Genomic DNA, 21,317 nt, shown 5'->3' on the forward strand with positions numbered 1-21,317 from the left:
CTCTACATGCCCTTCCTTGCTTCGCCACAGGATTCACATCTCCCTGCTGATAACTACAGCCTTTTTATTTAATCCACAGCTTCTCCGCTGTTTTATTGTTCATTTATTACGATTATAGTTATTGTGTAGGTATTTTAGACTTACTTTACATTGTTCAGGTACCCATTTCCTTTATCATTCCAACCGCACCCCATTAACATGTCTATCGAGGTGATCACCATCGATCAAAGAACTGTCACTTACCGAGTGGTTTCCATGCCCGGAGATGGCACCTACCTTTTCCATTCTCTTTGTTACATATTGCACGGCCATATCAGGCTCACTCTTGATATCCGGAGGAACATTGTGTCTTATGTATTGAATGACTGGGACAGGTTCAAGGTGTGGACTGATGACGGTACAGGAGATAATTATACTACACAGGAGCACTAGAAGAGTGAAATGCTTAAGCCCTTCACCTATGGATCTGCATGTGAGTTGATGGCTGCCGCTGAATTGTTCATTTGTCGCTTTCAAGTGTACCGAAATGGCCAAATATTTTACACCTTTTGACAACCGCCAATGCCTCTTAAACATCTTAGATTCACAGGTGACGATTTCAGTAGTGGACACTTTGATGTTTATGAATGTTTAAACTCTCAAAAGCTGGATGTGAAGTTATCAATGAAACCGGTTGTATACTTACAACGCTTGACAGATGCCGAATGTCTCTTCAACACAAGTCCTACAAATACTGTCACAATTGAAACAAACCATGAAACTCAAACCGATTATGACAGCAGCAATCCAAGCTGTGAGATTTGAAACAAGATTACTGTTCACATGGCCAACTGTAAGTTACATGCTCAAGAGTAAGCTCAGCGCACAGCTTGGTCATATTACAACCGGAGGGCCGAACTGACAATGTGGTATACAAAGAGATCCTTAACAAATAATTATTGGTATATTTTCCCTCAGTTTAAAAAGGTTTAATTTTCTTCTTAACAAAAATTTGAAGGCAGTACTGTGTGTGTGTGTGTGTATATATATATATATATATATATATATATATATATATATATATGAAAACATGACATTGACATTTTTTCTCAACTGTTACTACAAAATACATGGGGTAAGTAACATAGTGTGTGGAAATATTTTTGGGTGAAATATTCCTTTAATGTGCATAGCCATTAAATTACAGTATATACAGCCATTATATACTGTATGCATATACTGTATATATTCACATTAAATATACTACACACACACACCCACACAAAAACATACAGTAAGTCTTATCCGCTATCATGTTAGTGTAACCAATTTAATGACACCCTCGGTCTAATCACACCAATTCCTGGACAAGGTCTTCACTGCAGGCTGCGGGATGGGACAGGGGACACAGAGAGCCGTATTCGCGATCATGCACAGCAGAAGAAAGAATTTTGAGGGGCTTATTGTGCATGAGCAACACATGAGAATGAACAATGAAAAGGTCTGTGATGCCCTTATATGTCTGGAGCTGCACATGTGCTACACTGGATGGATGAACATGGGTCTACCTTGTGCCAAGAGACATGGATAAGCCATTGAACCCAATTTGTGATGGGGGCCAGAGCTTGCAGTTGTTCCTTACAAACAAATAATTTCCAGCAAGTGCAGGTCTTAAGCTTACATTTATTAAGTACCTGCCCATTGTACACACCCTTACCATCAGTTGGGGAGTTTAGTGAGGTCATCGTATCAGCCCCACTGTGGTCATTTGCGACCTCTGCCATAGTGCCTTGATGCCAGTCAAATTTAACTGTAGAGAAAGTAAAGGTCATGTGAACCTGTGGAAGGATCGTTACCAAGCCTTGAGTGATGAGTGCTGGAGGCTGTTAAGTCTGCCAGTCCTCCCCTCAAGCTGGCATCCTGCCAGAACTTAACTATATTTTTTTTCCATAAGATCAATTCTTTAGAATCCAAATCCACATTGTCCATATCCGTGTGGTGTTTGAGAAATGCAACCCCTGTGGATAATGAGAGTTGGCTGTAATATGGCTGTCATGATGTCACAGATCACATGTTATGTCCCTCAAATGCCTAGTGACCATTGCAGTGCTCATGAAAAATGCCACCAAAAAAATAATAAAACGTGATAAACAAATTAATGATGCATTCCTGTCACTGGCCAGGTGTACTGTCTGCAAAAAGGGCAGAAAATAGTAATGAGGCACAGGAGAAAGAACAGAGTCAAGGCAAATCGAAAGTCAAAACCAAAAGTCAAAAATAAAGAACCCCAGAGCCAAATTATACACCAAAGGGCAGAGCTTTGTTTCAATATCCAGTAATAAGTCGCTAGGTTTGGTCCAGTCTCACCAATTACCCCAATGTCATGGCCTTCGAGATTACGCCCTTAGCAACCAGGGCCTGCATCATGATAGCTGAAACCACAAAATTGCCATCCCAGAATCAATACCTAGATGATTTTTATAGCCTCAGCAAAACCCAAACAAATTTTCAAAAACAATGATATTTATAACACCACACAAACTAAATTTCATTTTTTTTTTTTTTATTAAAGTTTCACTTTAATGTGCAACATAGTTAGTACTTTTAGTGGAGGAAAAAAAAGCAGCACCACTTACCTGGTGTATCCATTTATCCTGGTGTGAGTTCATTTTGGGATCAGTAGGTCTAAGGCAGGAACCATACTTACAGGGTTCAATCAATCAACATTTATTTATATAGCACATATTCATACAAAAAAAATGTAGCTCAAAGTGCTTTACAAAATGAATAGAGAAATAGAAGACACAATAAAAAATAAACATAAGTCAACATTAATTAACATAGAATAAGAGTAAGGTCCGATGGCCAGGGTGGACAGAAAAAACAAAAAAAAACTCCAAAGGCTGGAGAAAAAAATAAAATCTTTAGGGGTTCCAGACCAAGAGACCGCCCAGTCCCCTCAGGGTTGTCACTCTGTTACAAAGTGGGTTAGTATTTGATAGCCTATATTTATCTATTTATATTTTTCATGTAAATTTGTACTCAAGGTTGTTGTCAACCCCAGTGTTATCAGTTCAGCCTCATGTTTTGCCCCCATGTAATGCCAAGCAAGTCAATTAAGAAACCAGTTGCAAGAAACACAATTGTAATGTGTCCTGCGCTTTGGATAAAGGTGTTTGTTAGACACTTAATGAAAATAAATCTCTGTGAATATTTTTAAGGAGATTCTTGTTTAGATGATGCACTTATTAAAAACATTTTGTTCTCTAATGCATGATCAAGGAATATTTAGTAGTGGCTATCAGTCGTCTAAATGTGACCCTGTATTTTGTTCTCCTGCATAGCAATTGTGAATAAAAACAAAAATTATATTTAATAAGTAACATCAGCTGTTTAGTCTATGCGGTCAGAATGTTGAGACTTGAAAATTTACACCATTGCGCTTGTAGCAGGTTAAATTCTTTCAACAGTAATATTTGCATGGTATTTTTTTTTTTGTCATGTGGTGTGCCTTTTAAATGTGTTTTCATGCCGTTTCCTGCCTTGGTGAAGCCTGTTATGTTCTATTTACTACAGCATATTTGAAACCTTGCCGATGTTATGCTGTGCAAGCCTGAGTTGAGGTGTGGTTGATCAAGCTGAGTGATAAGAAGACTCACCAGCAAAGTCTGTCTAATGAAGATGCCTAGTCTGCTGCCATCTCGACTCAATGGTTTCTAGAATTATTACTGAAGGAAACATTCACAGCAAATTTAGATTTTCTTCTTGGGGTCAGAACAATAAAGACCCTGGAGTGCAGCCTGCATGGAGTTTAATTTCTTCCAACACCAAATTGGACTGTGTTGTTGTATCTCTTTTACTAAAAAAAATAGTTTTCCAAATGTTGTAAGCATCTCTTTTTATAAACACACACATCTTAAACATGTTCATCTGTTGCAAATTCCAAATGGAAAATTGCCCCTATTATGATGCGTTTTTCATATGCCACTAATGATGTGATAATAATAATAATAATAATAATAATGTTGCTCTTAAATTATAGAACGTCTTTCACACGTTCAAAATGCTTAAGCAGTTCATGGTGGAGCAGTTTGCTTTTGTTTTAACAATTAGAGCACAAGCAGGTTTAATGACTTAATCAGGATAAAGAAGGAAGGCGTCCTTGCAGCTTGGAGTCCAATACTATACCACAACACACAGTTACACAGAAGTCCCCTTGAAACCAAAAAAGTCCAACTTTTTAAAATAAAATCACAACTGTGGGACACTGAATTTATGCTTTTAAATTCATTTTTCTTTGTTTTTTCATATATTTTGAAGTTCATAACAGACTTTAAACGTTGTTTCACTTACACTTCCTGACTTGCTGAAGCAAATGGCTGAGAAGAGAAGATGAGTTTCTGTCCCCAGCGGTGCCTTTTATTATATTATTGTACCCAACTGGTGCCCAGGACAGTCAACTGTATTGTTTCATCTGTTTACCTATCACTGCATTATTTTTGGTACCTGTCCATCCATTTTAAAGATTGCTTGTCCAATTTCAGGATCACAGAGAGCTTGTGCCTAGCCCAACACACTTAGGTTTGCAGTCATGTATGCAGGCAGCATGGCAGCACAGTGGAAGGCCTCATAGCTGAAGCAAGCTGGCTTCAACTTCTATTTAAGTTACCACAGTTTTGAATTTTCTATGTTCTTCATATATCTAAGTGGGTTTTTTGTGGTGGTACTTTTACTCTCTCATCACAGAGACAGCCATGTGATGATAATTGGTGACTCTAAATAGATGTGTGCATGCTTGTGCCCAAAAAGTACTAGTGCAACACCCAGGGTTAGTTGCTGCTTGTGCCTAGTAAGTGTAGGTGTGGATTAAATTATACATTCAAATACTCCTATGAATGCCCTCTCATATGTGAATGTGCTCCAGAGATTCACCATAAACCCTGCCCTTCTTGTAATCGAAGACACAAATCCAGTTCTACTTGAAACACTTTTTCAAGTTTCCTTTCTTCACACACAATAATTTTGCCAAAAAGACTGGGGAAAATTAAAGACTTCAAGCATATGTGCTGTTCCATCTCTCGGTTAAATTATGTAGGACTGTTTTTATTCACTGTAGCCCATGAATATATTATACTCCACAATGAATAGCCCAACGACAAAACTGTTTGTAAGAAGAGGCAAGTTATTAATGGAAAGCTGAAATACCCTCTGGACTCCTGTAGCAAGTTAGTTTAAATACTAGCAATGCAAATATATGAGCCTAGGAATGTTGGAAAGGTAGTTTTATTTATTTTTAAAGCTATTTTAAATCATTAATGCAATTTCTATCCTGTCAGTGGGACTTGGTAGGATAAAATACAGTCGATGGTTTTTATCCTTGCAGTAACAGTTGGGCACTCCGTGTATTCCTACTAAACATTGAACTCGGAGGTAACATGCTAGGCTTCATACTGCCTGACCACCTTTCTTTCCTGGGTCTCGTTTTGTTTAAACTGCTTGCCTGTTGTCTGGTGACGCAAATGTTGGCATGATGGTTTGGCAGTCTGATTCCAATTTAATTAATGACCGCAAGGTTAAATCAGAACTATAAAAGACTTCTTTAAAGACATGTAGTTTAAATGAATAGTGGCTTTCTGGAGCTAGTAAATGATTATTTCTACTGTCCTCAAAAATATTATTACATTTTGCTAGACTTTGGTTTCAATAGAGTAGATGTTGTTCTAACATTTGCATCTTTTTCTCTACAGCCACAAAATATACTGCTTACCAGTCATAATCCACTGGGTGATATTAAAATAGTGGACTTCGGCCTGTCACGGAAAGTGGGGAATTCCAGTGAGCTGCGGGAAATCATGGGGACGCCTGAGTACGTAGGTAAGACATTTGTCAGAGAGAAATTCTACATAATGAAATGATGCCTCTTCTTATTTTGGCTTACTGACTGTTGCTTTTGAATGCTTTTTAATTTCATTATTAATGTTGTTATATTCTGTTATTAATACTTCTTTTGCTTCAATGTGGTTTACTGTCCTCCTCAATTCATACCCACGTTTCATTCATGATGCGCAGTTCAGCATGACTACCTAGGGACAGTCTTAGTGATAGCTAGCCATGCTACAACATGACTCTCATACTTTGCAGTTTTCCAGTTATAAATGTATGTCATGGGCATTAAGCTGCTTCTTTATTATTGGTAGACTTACTTGTGACCTTATATAGATCTAAACATGAGGACTGGAACTAATGTGTTTCCTGAATGTCTCATACAGTGGTGTAACATTTCTGATAAACTGACATTTCTACCAGTTTGTTTAATATGGGTCCTATGAAGTGATAAATATTCCCCGTAGTGGGTAGTAGGTGGCACAGCTGTTTGCACATTTCCCCAGTTTTCTTACATTGATATGCATCTGTTAGGTAGGAGTCAGTGGTAGGGCCAAAATCCATATCACATTTATTTAAAAATTCTGAAGGATTTGTAGATGCTAGTATAGTATATTTCTGAATGAAAGAAGACACATTTGTTTCTACATTGCCAAACTCATTAAATCCAATGCAGAGACAATTAGGCTGCAGCCACCACTCGCCAGGCAGGTTGAACCACACATTACTCTTTGTTAATATATTTAATGGATTACGCTTACTGTACTTAATATATACACACAAGTCTACATGCCAAGTCACTACCACTAGAACACTAATATACACACAGAAAATCACACTTCCTGTTTCCTTTTATATACACAGATTTACATGTTTTATATTTTTCCACTAAGTTTAGCATACTGGTAAAACTTGTAAAAATTGTTTTGTTTTTTAAAATTGTATTGGAGGAACATTTTCATCCGGTACATTGGATCAACAACATACAATATTGCCCACTTCTCCTTCAGTGCTTTTCATTTGAACTTTTAAACAATGTATGCTGACTATGATGCACATATTTGTGACCTGAAAATACACAGATGATCTCTTCAAAACGTATGAATTATTTATTACTGTTGCTCACTAGTTATACTGACAGATATAGCCGCATCTCTTTAAGGTTTCCAAACTCTGCAGCCCGACGTACAGTAAGTCAAAAGAAAAATCCATAATTCAAGAAAGCTTGTTCAAAAACTTTAAGTGAAAATTCAAACAAAAACAAATGATAACAAATTCAAGAGTGAGTTAGGAAGGTAAAAGATGTGTTCTCTATGTCATTATCATCCCAGCTTTCTCATGTTAAGTTTCAGTTACGTCCTTTGCTTCTTCTATAGCATACTCTAATAAACCTACAGTTACAGGGTACAAGTTACTGTTTGAAATTTTGTCAACCCCAATGCCTTGATAACTGTAAGACAGAAAAAGAATGAACAAGTCTGTACTCAGAATGATAGGAAAATAAGCAAGAACATTCCATTGACATGTTAGCTTGTAGGGGATAATTAGTATTGCTGTGTTCCATATTGCTACCTAAAGCCATAACTCGGTAAATGCTTACATCAATTTAACATTACATTACCTTAACTAGAATGTTTCTTAACAACAATCATAGTGTGCATTTACTAACAAACCAAATATCCATCCATTTTTCAGAGCCACTTAATCTGAATGAATGCTTTTATAAGTTAGGGGACTGGAGTTTATACCAGCAGCATCAAGCACAAGGTGGGAACACTGAACAGTACATCACAGGGTGCACTCATACACACCCCCACACTTACTCATATATGTCCAGTTTAGACTCTCCAGTCAACTAAAAATGCACATCTTTGAGATACTTGAGGTAAACCAGAGTACCTTCCACAAGAGCAGAACATGCAAATCAAACACAGTCCCTGGAGTTGAAGGGCAGCAGCTCTGACTGCTGCAGGTCTGTGTTGCAAAATTGTTAATTCAAATATCTTTTATAACTACAACCTTTTCATTCATCATACCACATACGACCAGAATTTAGTACAATTTACAATTAATCCTGACATCAGTGAGCAATGTACAATTCACTTTGAATAGTGTAAGCTTCAAGTTTCACATTCTATTTATTTATTTATTTAATTTTTTGCCATATTAATCAGTTGATATCACAAATGTTCATTTGTTTGCATTAGAAATGAGCTGTTGTTAATAACGTTTTAGCTGGTTCTCATAGCAGTTTGAGTATACAACACGCCACTAAGCCACGGAGTAACAGGAAAGGTAAAAGGGAAGTGACTGCAAGTTGCTGTCTTGGTTCTGACTTCCTCTGAAAAGTGCAGATTCTTTCCTTGACGCTTGAAACCTCTCTCACAGACATTTAATTGCACAAAAAGGTAATGTGCAGAATAAACAAAGAATTAAAAATAGCCCTTAAAAATCATGCATGGTATACAACTTGCTGGTAAATTATTCCTGTTTATAGATTTTAGGATTCCTCTTATAAAATGTAAAAAAAATAGATAAGTATTTTCAGAAAGATAAACTAATTATCATACTTTAGGTTTACTTTGTAATCGGCTATATTAAACCTGAGAGGGAATCCTGACTCTTCTAGGAATTAATAAAATATTTTGTTGACATTACTTTGTTCTTGTTTGTTTGAAGCCTTGACCCACTGAATGATAATTTGGTTTCTCCCACATTCAGGTCAGAAGCCACTTAAGAATCGCCATAGGAGTTGTTGTTGGATCACATGTTTCTGCTTTTTTAGAAAGGCAGTAAAAGCAGTAAGCACTGAAGGCCGGAATGAAAACATGTCTTGCTATTTGATGTGTGGGCTTTCCTTTCAGTGCTTCAGTTTTCCTGCCATATCTCAAAGATGTGTGTTTGGTTAATTGGTAACTGTAAATTGCCCCTTGGTCAGTGTGGGTTTGTGCCTTACATTGAATTAGTGCCCTCTCCAAGGTTGGTGCCCATCTTGTTCCCAGGGCTGCCTGGGTTAGGGACTTACCCTATAATCCTGATGTGAAACGGTGGGTTTATGCATGTTAAGGTGTTCACTTCATGAACTTCATTCTGTTTATTTTAGTTTGCCTTTTTGACCTTCCTTATTATCTACTTGCATTAGGATGCTTTTAATTAGTCTTTTATGCATGCATTGCTAGAAAGCAACAGAGATTTTTATTAGGAATTAATATTATTATAGTCTATAATTTGGCATAGGGCGGCACGGTGGCGCAGTGGTAGGGCTGCTGCCTTGCAGTTAGGAGACCCGGGTTCACTTCCTGGGTCCTCGTGTCTGCGTGGGTTTCCTCCGGGTACTCGGGTTTCCTCCCACAGTCCAAAGACATGCAGGTTAGGTGCATTGGCGATTCTAAATTGTCCCTAGTGTGTGTGTGTGTGTGTGTGTGTGTGTGTGTGTGTGTGTGTGTGTGTGTGTGTGTGTGCGCGCGTGCACCCTGCCTGGGGTTTGTTTCCTGCCTTGTGCCCTGTGTTGGCTGGGATTGGCTCCAGCAGACCCCTGTGACCCTGTAGTTAGGATATAGCGGGTTGGATAATGGATGAACGGATAATTTGACATGTGGCAAATATGCAATTCCTGAGCAAATATTCACTTGTCACATTAAGACTGCTGACCAGCAGCGAATCCTTTTGTTCACTTCTTAGATAGTATAAGTGCAGTAGGCAAACAGCTTGTTTCTGCAAGTCACATGGCATCCCAGAAAATAGTTTTGATTCATGCAGTCATGTTGTTGTGAATGAAATTGTATCATTTTACTGAAGACATGAAAGTATTTTCCACTTGTTTTGTGTCACTCTCTACCAAGCAGGCACATCAACTAAAAGTGAGAATTCCAATACTCACAAAACATGCCTTGCAAGCTCACTGAAAAGCTCAATAGAGTTTGTTCTGCTCTCCTAATCTTATGTTATCAGACATGAGTGCCTGCCTGAAATAAATTAGCTCATGAAAACATAATGCCAAAACCTGGAAAAAGGAAAAGTGACTCACGCACTTCAAGAGGCATAACAAACAAAAGCTAGCTCATAGATTGACAAGGAAAAATAATATACACACATGCATTGGTACAGTTAGTAATGAGTGCTGCAGAAATTTAAGAATATTTAGTGCCATAAAGACTGATTTTGATAATTCCAAATATAATCCAAATACTGTAGCTGTTAATCTTGGTATGCTTCAGGGCCCCTGTCATTTTCACATGCCATCTCACACATGATCACGTCCACAGCCCGTCATGTGACAGTCACATGACAATGTCTCAGACATGTTGAGTTCTCAGAATAATAGAATTTTGCCCCCCAAACTAATCAAAAAACATAAACTCACATTATATAAAAGTACAGAAAAAGCATGGACTTTCCATCAACCAATTTTAAAACTTGACACGCTTTGGTTTGCAGGCTTCAGAATGAATAACGTAAAATTTACCAAATACTGATGCAAGGACATGATTATGGCTCCCAGTGAGGCCAATGATTATTTGTAGAGTCTTTGTCCTGCTTGCTGAAATAATATAACTATTGTAGTCAAGAGACCTTCCTTGGCACTTCTCACTTGTTTTTATGTAAACCATAATGATATTTTGATGATAAACTAGTCAGTCCTATACTTGTCTGTTTTATGTAGATAACATTGCTTTGTTCCAGACCAACATCAGACTCTCTGTGCCTTTGTTAGAATACCATAAATGGTTGAGATTTAACACACTTTGCATGTTTGCATTTAAGGGTGTTAAATTGTGTTCAAAACTGTGACGCCAGCAAACCAAGAGACGTTAAAGGAGCAGTTAAGTCATGTAATGCTCTTTATGTGACCCAGGTAAAAACTATATAAACAGTAAATAAAAAAAACAAACTAAAAATCCAAATAATATGGGAATCAAGTAAGAAGAGGTCCCTGAATCAGACCCCCCTCTCCCCTCCAGTAAGGGTCAACTGATTACTTTAATGACAGAATTACAAGTTTTGTCACATAAGCGACACAGCAAGCCAACACACACAAAGCAGAGGAAAACTGTGTGGCCTAGAGATGCTGAATGGAGAGTCATCATCAAAGAAATATTTTTGCCAAAGCGCCATTCATTGTTGCTGGCTATGTAAGGAAAATCCAATCCCCTATATAATAAAACTGAGAAGTCTGTGTATCCAGTCCCTCTGAGCAGAGCAGTCTGATGGGTTAGTTTGGCTTTTGTGATGTGCAAGTGACACACCAAGAAGAGAAACAGCATGGGAGGCATGTGGGAAGTCACCTTAAAGACAGGAAGTATAAAAGTGGACAGGATGCATGAAAGCCATCTTGAAAATGATGACGGAGACTGAGGAGCAGGCTTTATGGGAATGTGCTCGAGAGATGGAGTGCCAGGGAAGAAATGTTCAGACACTTGCAAATACTCAGGAAGGTAGTTGAAAGTGCATGTAGGGCAAGAGATAGCAAATATTTTTCTATGACCTGTCATCAACAGGTAGTGTAGCTAAGTAGATCAATACATTCCTGAGGCAAAAAAAGATTTAATTGAGCTTTTTTTGTTTTGTAGGGATAAAATAAATAGCCTGAAAAAATATAAAAAAGTAAGTGGATATCCAAAAAATAAGTACCACAAAGTAATCAAATTGCTCAACCAGTGTCACTAAAGAAATAGATTTTTTTCAGGGTAGTGGAAATCACTCATTCCAAGTTCTCTGTTGACTTGTGGTCCCAGGCTAGTCATGTTGATTTAATTCTACATATCCAGAGTACTCTGTATGAGGGATGATTTGAGAATATAAGGCTGCACAAATAAATAATTCAAGGAATTTAAACTTTTCAGTCTACAGTTGTGCAGAAAGAGTCTTTGCTTCAAATCTGTAATGTATCCAGATATGTCATGACTTGCCACACTACCCCTACTGTTGTTAATGGCAAAAAGACAAAGGAAGTAATGGCAGGAACAAGTGAGGAACCTGTTTAACCACACAGATAGGCTTAAGGAAGTGCTAAATATTTGCAGCACCAAATCTGTTTTGCCAACACACAGTGCCTAAAAGTGGGCACCAGCTCTCCACTGTCGAAATGGCAATTAACCATAACTGTCATTTCTGTGGCTTGGTTGTGCCAACACAGCCTTTGTGCAACATTTCTCACCCTTTGGGAGTCGGCTGTGTGGTACTTTCTCACGTATAATGTTTTGAGGCCACTGATAAGCTTACCTGTACACTGTTTCCAATAAACTTATACGCAAAAAGATATACCCAACCTTTTAAAATATTGTATAGTTTATAGAATATTGTCTCTTTACTGTTATGTATGATAACATGAAACTTGCAGTGTGTGTGTGTGTGTATATATATATATATATATATATATATATATATATATATGTATATATATATATATATATATATATATATATATATATGTGTGTGTATATATATATATATATATATATATATATATATATATATATATATATATATATATATATATATATATATGTATATGTACAGTATGTGTATATATGTAGGGGTGTGTGTGTGTTTGTATATATATCACTGTTATGCTATATTTGTCCACAAACTACAAGGGCTGCTATTGTTCTTAACTATGACCAAATCTGTTATCTCACATTTTAGCATGGTAAGAACATGTTGCTAATTTTTTTGACAGGTTTGCAGATTGACCTTATTCCATATTTAGAATAAAAAGATATTATTTTGTTTACTCTTTCAGCACCAGAAATATTGAATTATGAACCTATTACAACTGCAACAGACATGTGGTAAGTGATTTTAAATGTTAAATTAAGAGATTCCAAAGTTGTATTTCATTACATTAGCAGACAAAAATGAATAGGTGGAATTTATAGGGTGTTTATATGTTGACTGTAAAGAATGCTAAACCGGCATAGACAAGACCACAACTGTAGAACCTTCATAATAAGACCGTATATGTAGTGTAGACGTTACTATGGGGATTTGGTGGGATCATAATATTATAGTCTAATGTCAGCATTACATCACTTTGAATGATCACATTCTACAAAACTTTCCTCCAAGATGAAATAGCAATATTAGAATGCTTAACAATCTAAGGTTCACTGATAAGGTAGGCTGTGTTGTTAGGTGTACAAGTATGCTCGCTTCAACAAGTTTCTAGCCCTCGGCAACGAGTTTATTGGCTGTTCTAGAAATGCAAACTGCTTGCCTGATGTTTTCATTTCAGCAGCAGTCCTCCTCCATGTCTCAGTCCTTTAAGTAAAGTCTTTAAAGTCTTTGCTGCTTGCTAAATAGCACAGAGTGTGCTTCTACTAAAACAACTAGCTGTTTAAACCCCACCATGTTAAACAAAAATTGCAAACATCAGGTTTGCCGCTCCAGCACGGAATGAAGTTTCACAAATGCGGTGAGTGCTGTTTACTGCCATGGTGGGAGAACTTCCTGTCACTGAAAGAGGGCATTTTTGTTTTGCTGCCATCCAATTCTAATCTGGCATTAGTAGCAAAGAAATATACTATACCCATGCGAACCATTAACAAAAGAAAATGAGTCTCTCTGGGACAGAGGATATATTTCCATTTTAATACTATAAGCTATGAAACAACAGCTTAGTTCTTGAACATGTATTACTAAACACTGACACTAACTTAAAAAGGATTAAATATCGATCGATCTGTTCTTAACTCTATTTTTCTTTTTGTAAAAACTTGATTGCTTTGTATGGAGTGCAATAAAATGAATAAAAAAAAAAAGGATTAAATAAAAATAAAACTTTACTCCAAGGAAAAAGGGTGAACTAAATGAACTTTGAACCATTGATTGAAGAAGTATTTTTACTAACCCTTTCCAAGCACAACGGTGTTGTAAGTGAATTGTTTAATTTTGTTTTACTGATTATTATAACAAAAACTGGATATGTTATATCATTAAGTTAAACGGGATGCCACACAGTGGCTTAATGGTTAGCGTTGCTTCATCACGCATGTCCAAAATCTTAGGGTAGAATCCCAAACCTTATCAATGTCTACACTGTTTTTTCTCTGAATACTTCAGTTTTTCTTCCACATCCCAAGATATTTGTGTTAGGTTAAATGGCAGCTGTGGCCTTGTGTAATGAAAGTGAATATGACCCTCACTGGATTGACGTCTTGTCTAGGGTTGTTCTTGTCTTGAAACTGATGCTGCTGGCAGTGGCAACTTCTTCAGCAGGTGGGCAAGATAAGAGTTAAAAAATTTTTTAATGAGAACATATTTAAATGTAATGCATGTAACTATGTAGTCATGCAATGGCTGTGGGCAGAATTGGTTGTCATTAAATAACTTGTTCAATTTTTTCGCCTGTTATGCTGCTTTTTGACTAATATGTTCACAAAATCCTAAAAAGTATCTTCTCCGTCCTTACTTAACACACCCAAAGTACTTCATAAATGATTGTATATTTATACATATAAAGAAGAGTTGGGATCCGAGAGACTGTGTTTGTGGAGGGATGTAGAGTTAAGGCAGGTGGGGGAATCACGTGATCATCTCCCCTCCCATTCACTTCATTTCGCTCCAAGCTGAGCTCCACAGCTGATGCGGTCTTGCCGTTCTTTTTCCTTAGTGTTTAGTCTTCTCTCCTTTACTGATTCACTGTTTATTAGACGCAGTACTCACTGAATAGTATTTTTTCCTTTAGTGTTTCTACTTAGTATTTCTTAGTGTTTAGTAGACGCGGTGTGCTGGTGTTCCCAGCGGTGTTGCGGTTTACTGTTACTTTCTACTTCGTTTTTGCACTTTAGTGTTTAGTAGACTTTTACTTTATCTCATTTACTATTGTTTTTTACTGTTGTTCCCGGCGGTGTTGTCCTTTTTTTACTTTATCTCATTTCGTGTTTGGTAGACTTTTACTTTATCTCATTTAGTGTTGTTCCCGGCGGTGTTGCCGTTTTTTCCGTTTCTATTTTTTATGTAGCATGTTCACGAATTAGTCATATAGAAAATTTATATATTTTGACTCCAGGAGGGCAAACCAAAAATGCTGTATATAAAGAAGCTCTGTAAGTCGCATGTAGATACATAATTATTCCAACTACAGCAACTGCAGCGAAGCGCACGAGGTCTGCTAGTCTTAAATAATTCTTTACAAATTTTAGAATTAAAAACTGAAAAACTACCCTCAAAAGCTTCAAAAGGTTAAAAGAACTCCCTAAGGCTTCCTTATAAAGCTCAAGAAACAGTTCGAGTAAACTTGTGTTTTGAAGCCTTTATGACTTTTCCTCCTCTTTGTTCTCCTCATCTACCCCGACTCTGAAATCTTCTTAGTAAAAACATCAGGATATCCACTGCCCTGCTTTTCTTTTTTTTATTTGTTTTAATATAGTGTCTGCATAAATTAGTTCATAGCTTTAAACCTAATATATGTACATTACAATTCATTACTTTTGATCAAGGCAACCTTTGAGCAAGATGGATTCTTTTTTTTAAATCAGCACTAGCTTCAGAACCCAGGTCTACTTTAATAGATGAGCACCAACTATTCTGTCAGGCTAAACTTCAATGATGTTGTACTGTAGATCTACAGACTACAAACTGCAATTCTTAAAATATACCGTGCTGATGTATCACAGTGAGAAGACCAAAGACTTAATGTAACTCTTTGACGTTGATACTAAATGATGAAAAGTGGGGACTATCAATGTCAGCAAACAAGCTAGCTAGCTAAGCAACTTTTAACATCTTAACAAGAAAGGAAAACACGATATGCGAAAGAACCACAAGTTCACAACACACATAAAACTTGTGTCCTTCAATTTAGCTTCAATATGAACTTGGCAGGAGAGAGAAAAGTAATTGCCGCGCTCCTATAAATGTCCCTACATAACACACATTTATAGTTCCATGTATAGCTTAATATCAGAGAAAAAAAGAATTACATCTGGCTTTTCGGGGGGCCATAGTGGGGTAGTATTTTTTTTTTTCAGGGAGGCCATGGCCCCCCTAGCCTTGCTTTGTGGCACCACTGGGTGCTGGGATTGGCTCATACCAAGCTAACCCACCTTGACCCAGGATTCAGTTAAGCTGGTTTAAATGTTTTCCATGTTAAATTATTCAAAATAAATCTACAAATGTACTGTAATAAACCACATATTTAGATTCATGCAATAGATGTACAAAACGTTTAAGCATGGCCCATGGTGCTAAATCTTCTGGCTGTTATTGTAACTATGAGGTGTCTACTGCACCTGAAATGTGACAGTTAGGATTCAGGCCTGTGCCAAGGATGGCCAAAGAAAATTTTTTACTGTCAAACAAACAGAAAAAATCTGAAGTCTAGAACACTACAGGATGCTGTCAAATGTAAAAAAAAAAATAGACAGGGGAAGGAAGAGTGGTGAGTGGAAGACTTTCCTGGCAGATGGCTTTAAAATTGTGGGCTGACCGGATAGCTTTTTAAATCATTGTCAGAAAACTTAACAGGATAAATTTGGCCTCAAAAATGCAGTATTACATTTACAAATATTTTTAAATGCAGTTGAACCATCTAATTTATTCCATCATACATCATTTAGCTTCTTTTTAGTTCTGTTCTCTTCAGTGGTTCCTTAGATGGTCATTACAAATGACTAATACACATTTTCTGCCCCAAACTGTCAACCAGATTTTGCTTTGCACAGGGTCAACATGCAGTACTTAGAAAATTATAAAAATAGCAGGTGATAATAAAGACAACCAACCATGATGAGCACAAAAAGTCAAAGCAGCAGTTACAATTGTAATAAACTATTCAGAATCATGGAGAACATTAAAAAAAACACATGTCTTGAATTTTATTTGGTGAAGCATTTAAATTAGTGGTGAAAATGTATTGCTTAAACACAAGGTGAACGTTTCAAAACATTAAAGTAATGAGTCTAATACTTTGTACTTTGTATTCTAAAGTCTTAAAGATTTGGTCAGTGTTAGGTAGAGAGTGTGCTTTAATAAAATATTTCCCTTTTTTCATCCTAATTTGCAAGTATTTCTGATAAGGATCTAGTTCACAGTGAAGTACACTGTAAGAAGAGGCGAGCATGAGTAGAATTCATAAAGAATTTATGGTTATCATGAATTCATAAAGAATTTATGGTTATCATGTTCAGTGGGAAGTGAAAGATCCAACATCTCAACTGATAGGCAAAAATGCATGTAAGTGTTATAAGCAGCATTCATAAAAAACCTTTGTGTATCACCTTAAGTAGGATGGGAAGCTTCCTAGATCTTGTCAATGATAGGATACACCCTAAAGTCTCACAAGTGGGATCAATAAGGAAGTTGCAGAAGCCACATTCAGTGGGAAATGAAGAATCCAAAATGTCAACTGGCTGGCAAACACCATTCAGCTGTTACAGTTAGGATCCATAGGGAACCTAAGTTATGGATATCACAGGATATTGTGTAGGAAGTGAAGCTTCAATTCTCAACTATTAGGCAAACACCATGTACAATGAAATGCTTTCTTGCATGTGCCCCTGTAGACAGTGAACATAGACATAAAAAAAAACACACAATAAATAAATGAATATAAATAAGTAAATAAACAAAACCAGACTCCTAGGAATAAATAGAGACACCGGCAGAAGCATATGTGCAGGTAGCAGTGGAGGTGACACAAAGTTACCAATTTTTCATGAGTCTGATTGCAGTTGGGTAGAAACTGTTCCTGAACATGGAGGTGCGTGTCCGAATGGACTATAGTCGCTTCCCCGATGGGAGTAGGGTGAAAAGTGACAGTGTAGAGTGGCTGGGGCCCCGCCTGATACGGTTCACTTTCCTGAGACAGCGTGTAATGTGGATGTCATGGATCACAGGGAGCTGTGTGCCCATAATCTGCTGTGCTGTGTTCACCACTCACTGCAGAGCTCTGCAGTCCTGAACTGAGCAATTGCTGTACCAGGATGTGATGCCTCCTGCCAGGATAAATTCCACAGGACACCTGTAGAATCTGCACAGGGTTGTGGGAGACATCCGGGCTTTACTCAGCCTCCTGAGGAAGTGTTGTTGGGCTTTCTTGACCACTGCCGCAGTGTGACTTGACCATTTAAGGTCATCGGTGAGGGTGACTCCGTGGAACCTAAAGCTGCTGACCTGCTCCACAGCCTCACCTCCGATGTAGATGGGGCTGTGCTCTGTTGCCTGTTTGAGGAAATCCACAATCCTCTCCTTAGTTTTGCTAACGTTAAGGGTGAGGTTGTTGTCCTGACACCATTCTGACAGGAGTCTGACCTCCTCCCTGTAGGCCGTCTCATCGTCCTCGCTGATCAGACCTATTACAGTGGTATCGTCAGTAAACTTGAAGATGGTGTTAGAGCTATACTTAGCTACGCAGTCATGGGTGTAGAGTGGGTAAAGCAGGGAGCTCAGCACGCTGCCCTATGGGGTGCCAGTGTTGATGGTGATGATGGAGGAGGTTTTTCCACCAATACGCACTTGCTGAAGTTTGCCGGTGAGGAAGTCCACTACCCAGTTGCCCAGATCCAGGAGTTTAGCGATGAGCTGGGATGGAATGACGGTGTTAAATGCAAAGCTGTAGTCCACGGAAAGCAGCCTGACATAACCGTTCTTGTTTTCCAAATGAGACAGGGTGGTGTGGTGTTATTGAGATAGCATCCTCTGTGGACCTGTTGCAACGGTAGGCAAACTGGAGGGGGTCCAGACTGTCAGGGATGATGTCCTTGATGTGTTCTAGCACCAGCCTCTCAAAGCACTTTATGGCAATGTAAGTAAGTGCTGTTTGGCGGTAATCATTAGGGCGTCTACTTTATTTTTCTTTGGGACAGGGATGATGGCTGTGTGCTTGAAGCAGGTGGGGACAGATGAAACTCTCAGAGATGTGTTAAAAAATATCCGTAAAGGCAGCAGCTAGCTGGTCGCAACATGTTTTTAAAATGCGACCCGAGTCTCCATCTGGGCCGGGTGCTTTGCGGATGCTGAGTCAGGAAAAAGTCTTCCTCACGTCATCCTCAGAAAGCCTCAGGCTGGAGTCTTGCGGTGCTGCGGGGGGTCGCACGGGCCTGTCTGTGTTAGCAAGCTTAAAGCAAGCGAAAAACTCATTGAACTCATCCGGGATTGAAGCAGCGATAGCTGTGGCCGCGTGTGTCTGGGGTCTGTAGTCCGTGATCAGCTGAATACCCTGCCACATCTGACGAACGTATGCTGTGCTGTTAAACTGAGAGTACAGTTTGTGGGCGTACTGGAGCTTTGCGTATTTAATGGCTTTTTGGAGATCATATCTGCTCTTTTTGTATGCCTGTGTATCTCCGGAGTGAAACGCACTGCGGTACTCATGGATCTGCCGGCATACTTCAGCACACATCCAGGGCTTCTGGTTGGGAAATACGCGTACGTACAGACTTTCTGGGTACGCAGTCATCCACACATTTCCCGATGAAGCCTGTGACAACTGCGGCATACTCGTTCAGATTTTCAGAGGACTCTTTGAAAACATCCCAATCCACAGATTCAAAGCAGTCCCTAAGTTTCTCTTCTGCTTCCGGGGTCCAACAGTACACCTCTTGCAAGACTGGCTCTGTGCACTTCAACTACTGCTTGTAAACAGGGAGGAGCAGCACAGAGTGGTGGTCTGACTACCCGAGGTTCGGCCGTGAGAGCGAGCGATATGCGTTTTTATGTGCGGTGTAGCAGTGGTCCAACGTATTAGCACCCCTGGTGGGACAGGAGACGTGTTGGTAGTATTTGGGGTAAACAGACCTGAAGCTTGCTTTGTTGAAGTCCCCGACGATGATAACCAGACCTACAGGGTGTGTGTTTTCACAGTCCGTAATGAGGCCGTAGAGTTCCTTAAGTGTGGTGCTGGTGTTTGCTTGCGGGGGGATGTAAACAGCCGCCATGTGTACAGCTGTAAACTCCCTATGCAGGTAAAGTGGCCGGCACTTGATGATCAGAGACTCCAGGTCCGGTAAACAGCTTTGTGAAATGACTTCCACATCCGTACACCATGCATTGCTGATGAGGAAGCATACCCCGCCACCTCTCTTTTTCTCGGAAATAAACTGACCGATCAGCACAGTGGGCAGAGAAGCCGTCTGGCAGTACGGCCAAATCTGGTGTGCAGGCAGTGAGCCATGTTTCTGTGAGACGGAGAACACAACAGTCACGCAGATCTCGCTGAAAACGAAGTCTACCACGGAGATCGTCTAGTTTGTTGTCCAGAGACTGGGCATTGGCCAGGAAAATGCTAGGCAGTGGAAGTCGCAGTCCTCTGCATTTCGTCCTCACTTGGATCCCGGCATGTCGGCCATGTTTTCACCTTCGCGTCCTTCACGTCGTCCGGGTGTGGTTGGGTGGGTCACGTCCACCACCTTGGTCTCGAGTTATTGTGGCGAGCAGCCCCTGTTTGATAACTTCAAAAGTAGCGACTTGTGCCTTTGTTACTCCGATGTTTACCAGTGTTGTACGGTCATACTTAATAAAACAGCGAACAGGCAATACAAACAGTGACAATAACAAAAATACAGACTCAAAAACGAGAAGTCTGCGAGGAGCAGCACACATCACGTCGCCTCTCTCTAGCACCATGTTCAGATACCATTAGTGGTATCCATAAGAAAGTAATGGATACCACGTTCAGCAGGAAGTAAAGCCTACAATATTTCACCCCATAGGTAAACATCATGCAAGATGTAAATGGAAAGTGGCACAGAGACCTTCTCAGAGATAAAAGTTTGGTAATGGGGCATTCACGCATTTTGGAAGGAAAACAGCCTAGTAGGAAATGGAAAAAAATATTGTTAAGTAATTGAAATAAAGGGAAGTGATCATACAAGGTACAAGCAAAGAGATATTGCCAGGATTAATTAAAAATGTCTAACCTAGTCTTGTCTGTGGTGCTGCATTTGTTTAACAAAATCTGTCTTCTTTCTCTAGGAGCGTGGGAGTGATTGCATATATGTTAGTGACGGGTGAATCTCCTTTTTGCGGAGATAATAAACAGGAAACATATCTCAACGTATCACAGGCCAATGTTGACTACAGCAAGGAAGCTTTTGAAGAGGTTTCTGAACTTGCAGTAGACTTCATCAGGAAGCTGCTAGTGAAATCGCCTGAGTAAGTTTGCTTTTTTTTTGTATTTGTCACAAATGTTCCAATATCTCACAACTCATTCATAATGAAAACTTCAAGCAGATCTTGAGGAAACCTCCCATGAAATCACGATTTTCGTTTGATCTGCAATATCTCATGCTAATTGTATAGATGTTTTGTGTTTTAGGCTGTTCATTAGCATCCTCCTTGCATCTTTAATAAAATATCAGTTTTGTGAGTTAACAAGCAAGCAATGATTTTAGGCTGACGGAGTGAAAAGAAGAAATGAGATTACTGGTGACATTGGTACTTGTGAGCACAGAGGTGATGTTTCTAAAAATTCAGAGAACTTCTAAATATACACAGGGAATTACAAAAAGAAGGTG

General features: G+C 38.8%; 1 protein-coding gene across 1 annotated transcript in view; it reads left to right on the forward strand.

Moving 5' to 3' along the window:
- Window positions 1–21,317, forward strand: part of stk17b (serine/threonine kinase 17b (apoptosis-inducing)) — a 113,504-nt gene that overhangs the window by 81,659 nt on the left and 10,528 nt on the right. Inside the window, exons 4-6 of the mRNA XM_039755893.1 lie at window positions 5,727–5,853; window positions 12,605–12,653; window positions 20,776–20,955. Of these exons, the coding sequence (XP_039611827.1) occupies window positions 5,727–5,853; window positions 12,605–12,653; window positions 20,776–20,955 (356 nt within the window). The remainder of the gene's footprint in view (window positions 1–5,726; window positions 5,854–12,604; window positions 12,654–20,775; window positions 20,956–21,317) is intronic.

Source organism: Polypterus senegalus, chromosome 6 (assembly GCF_016835505.1).
Source record: "Polypterus senegalus isolate Bchr_013 chromosome 6, ASM1683550v1, whole genome shotgun sequence".
Taxonomy (NCBI): Eukaryota; Metazoa; Chordata; class Cladistia; order Polypteriformes; family Polypteridae; genus Polypterus; species Polypterus senegalus.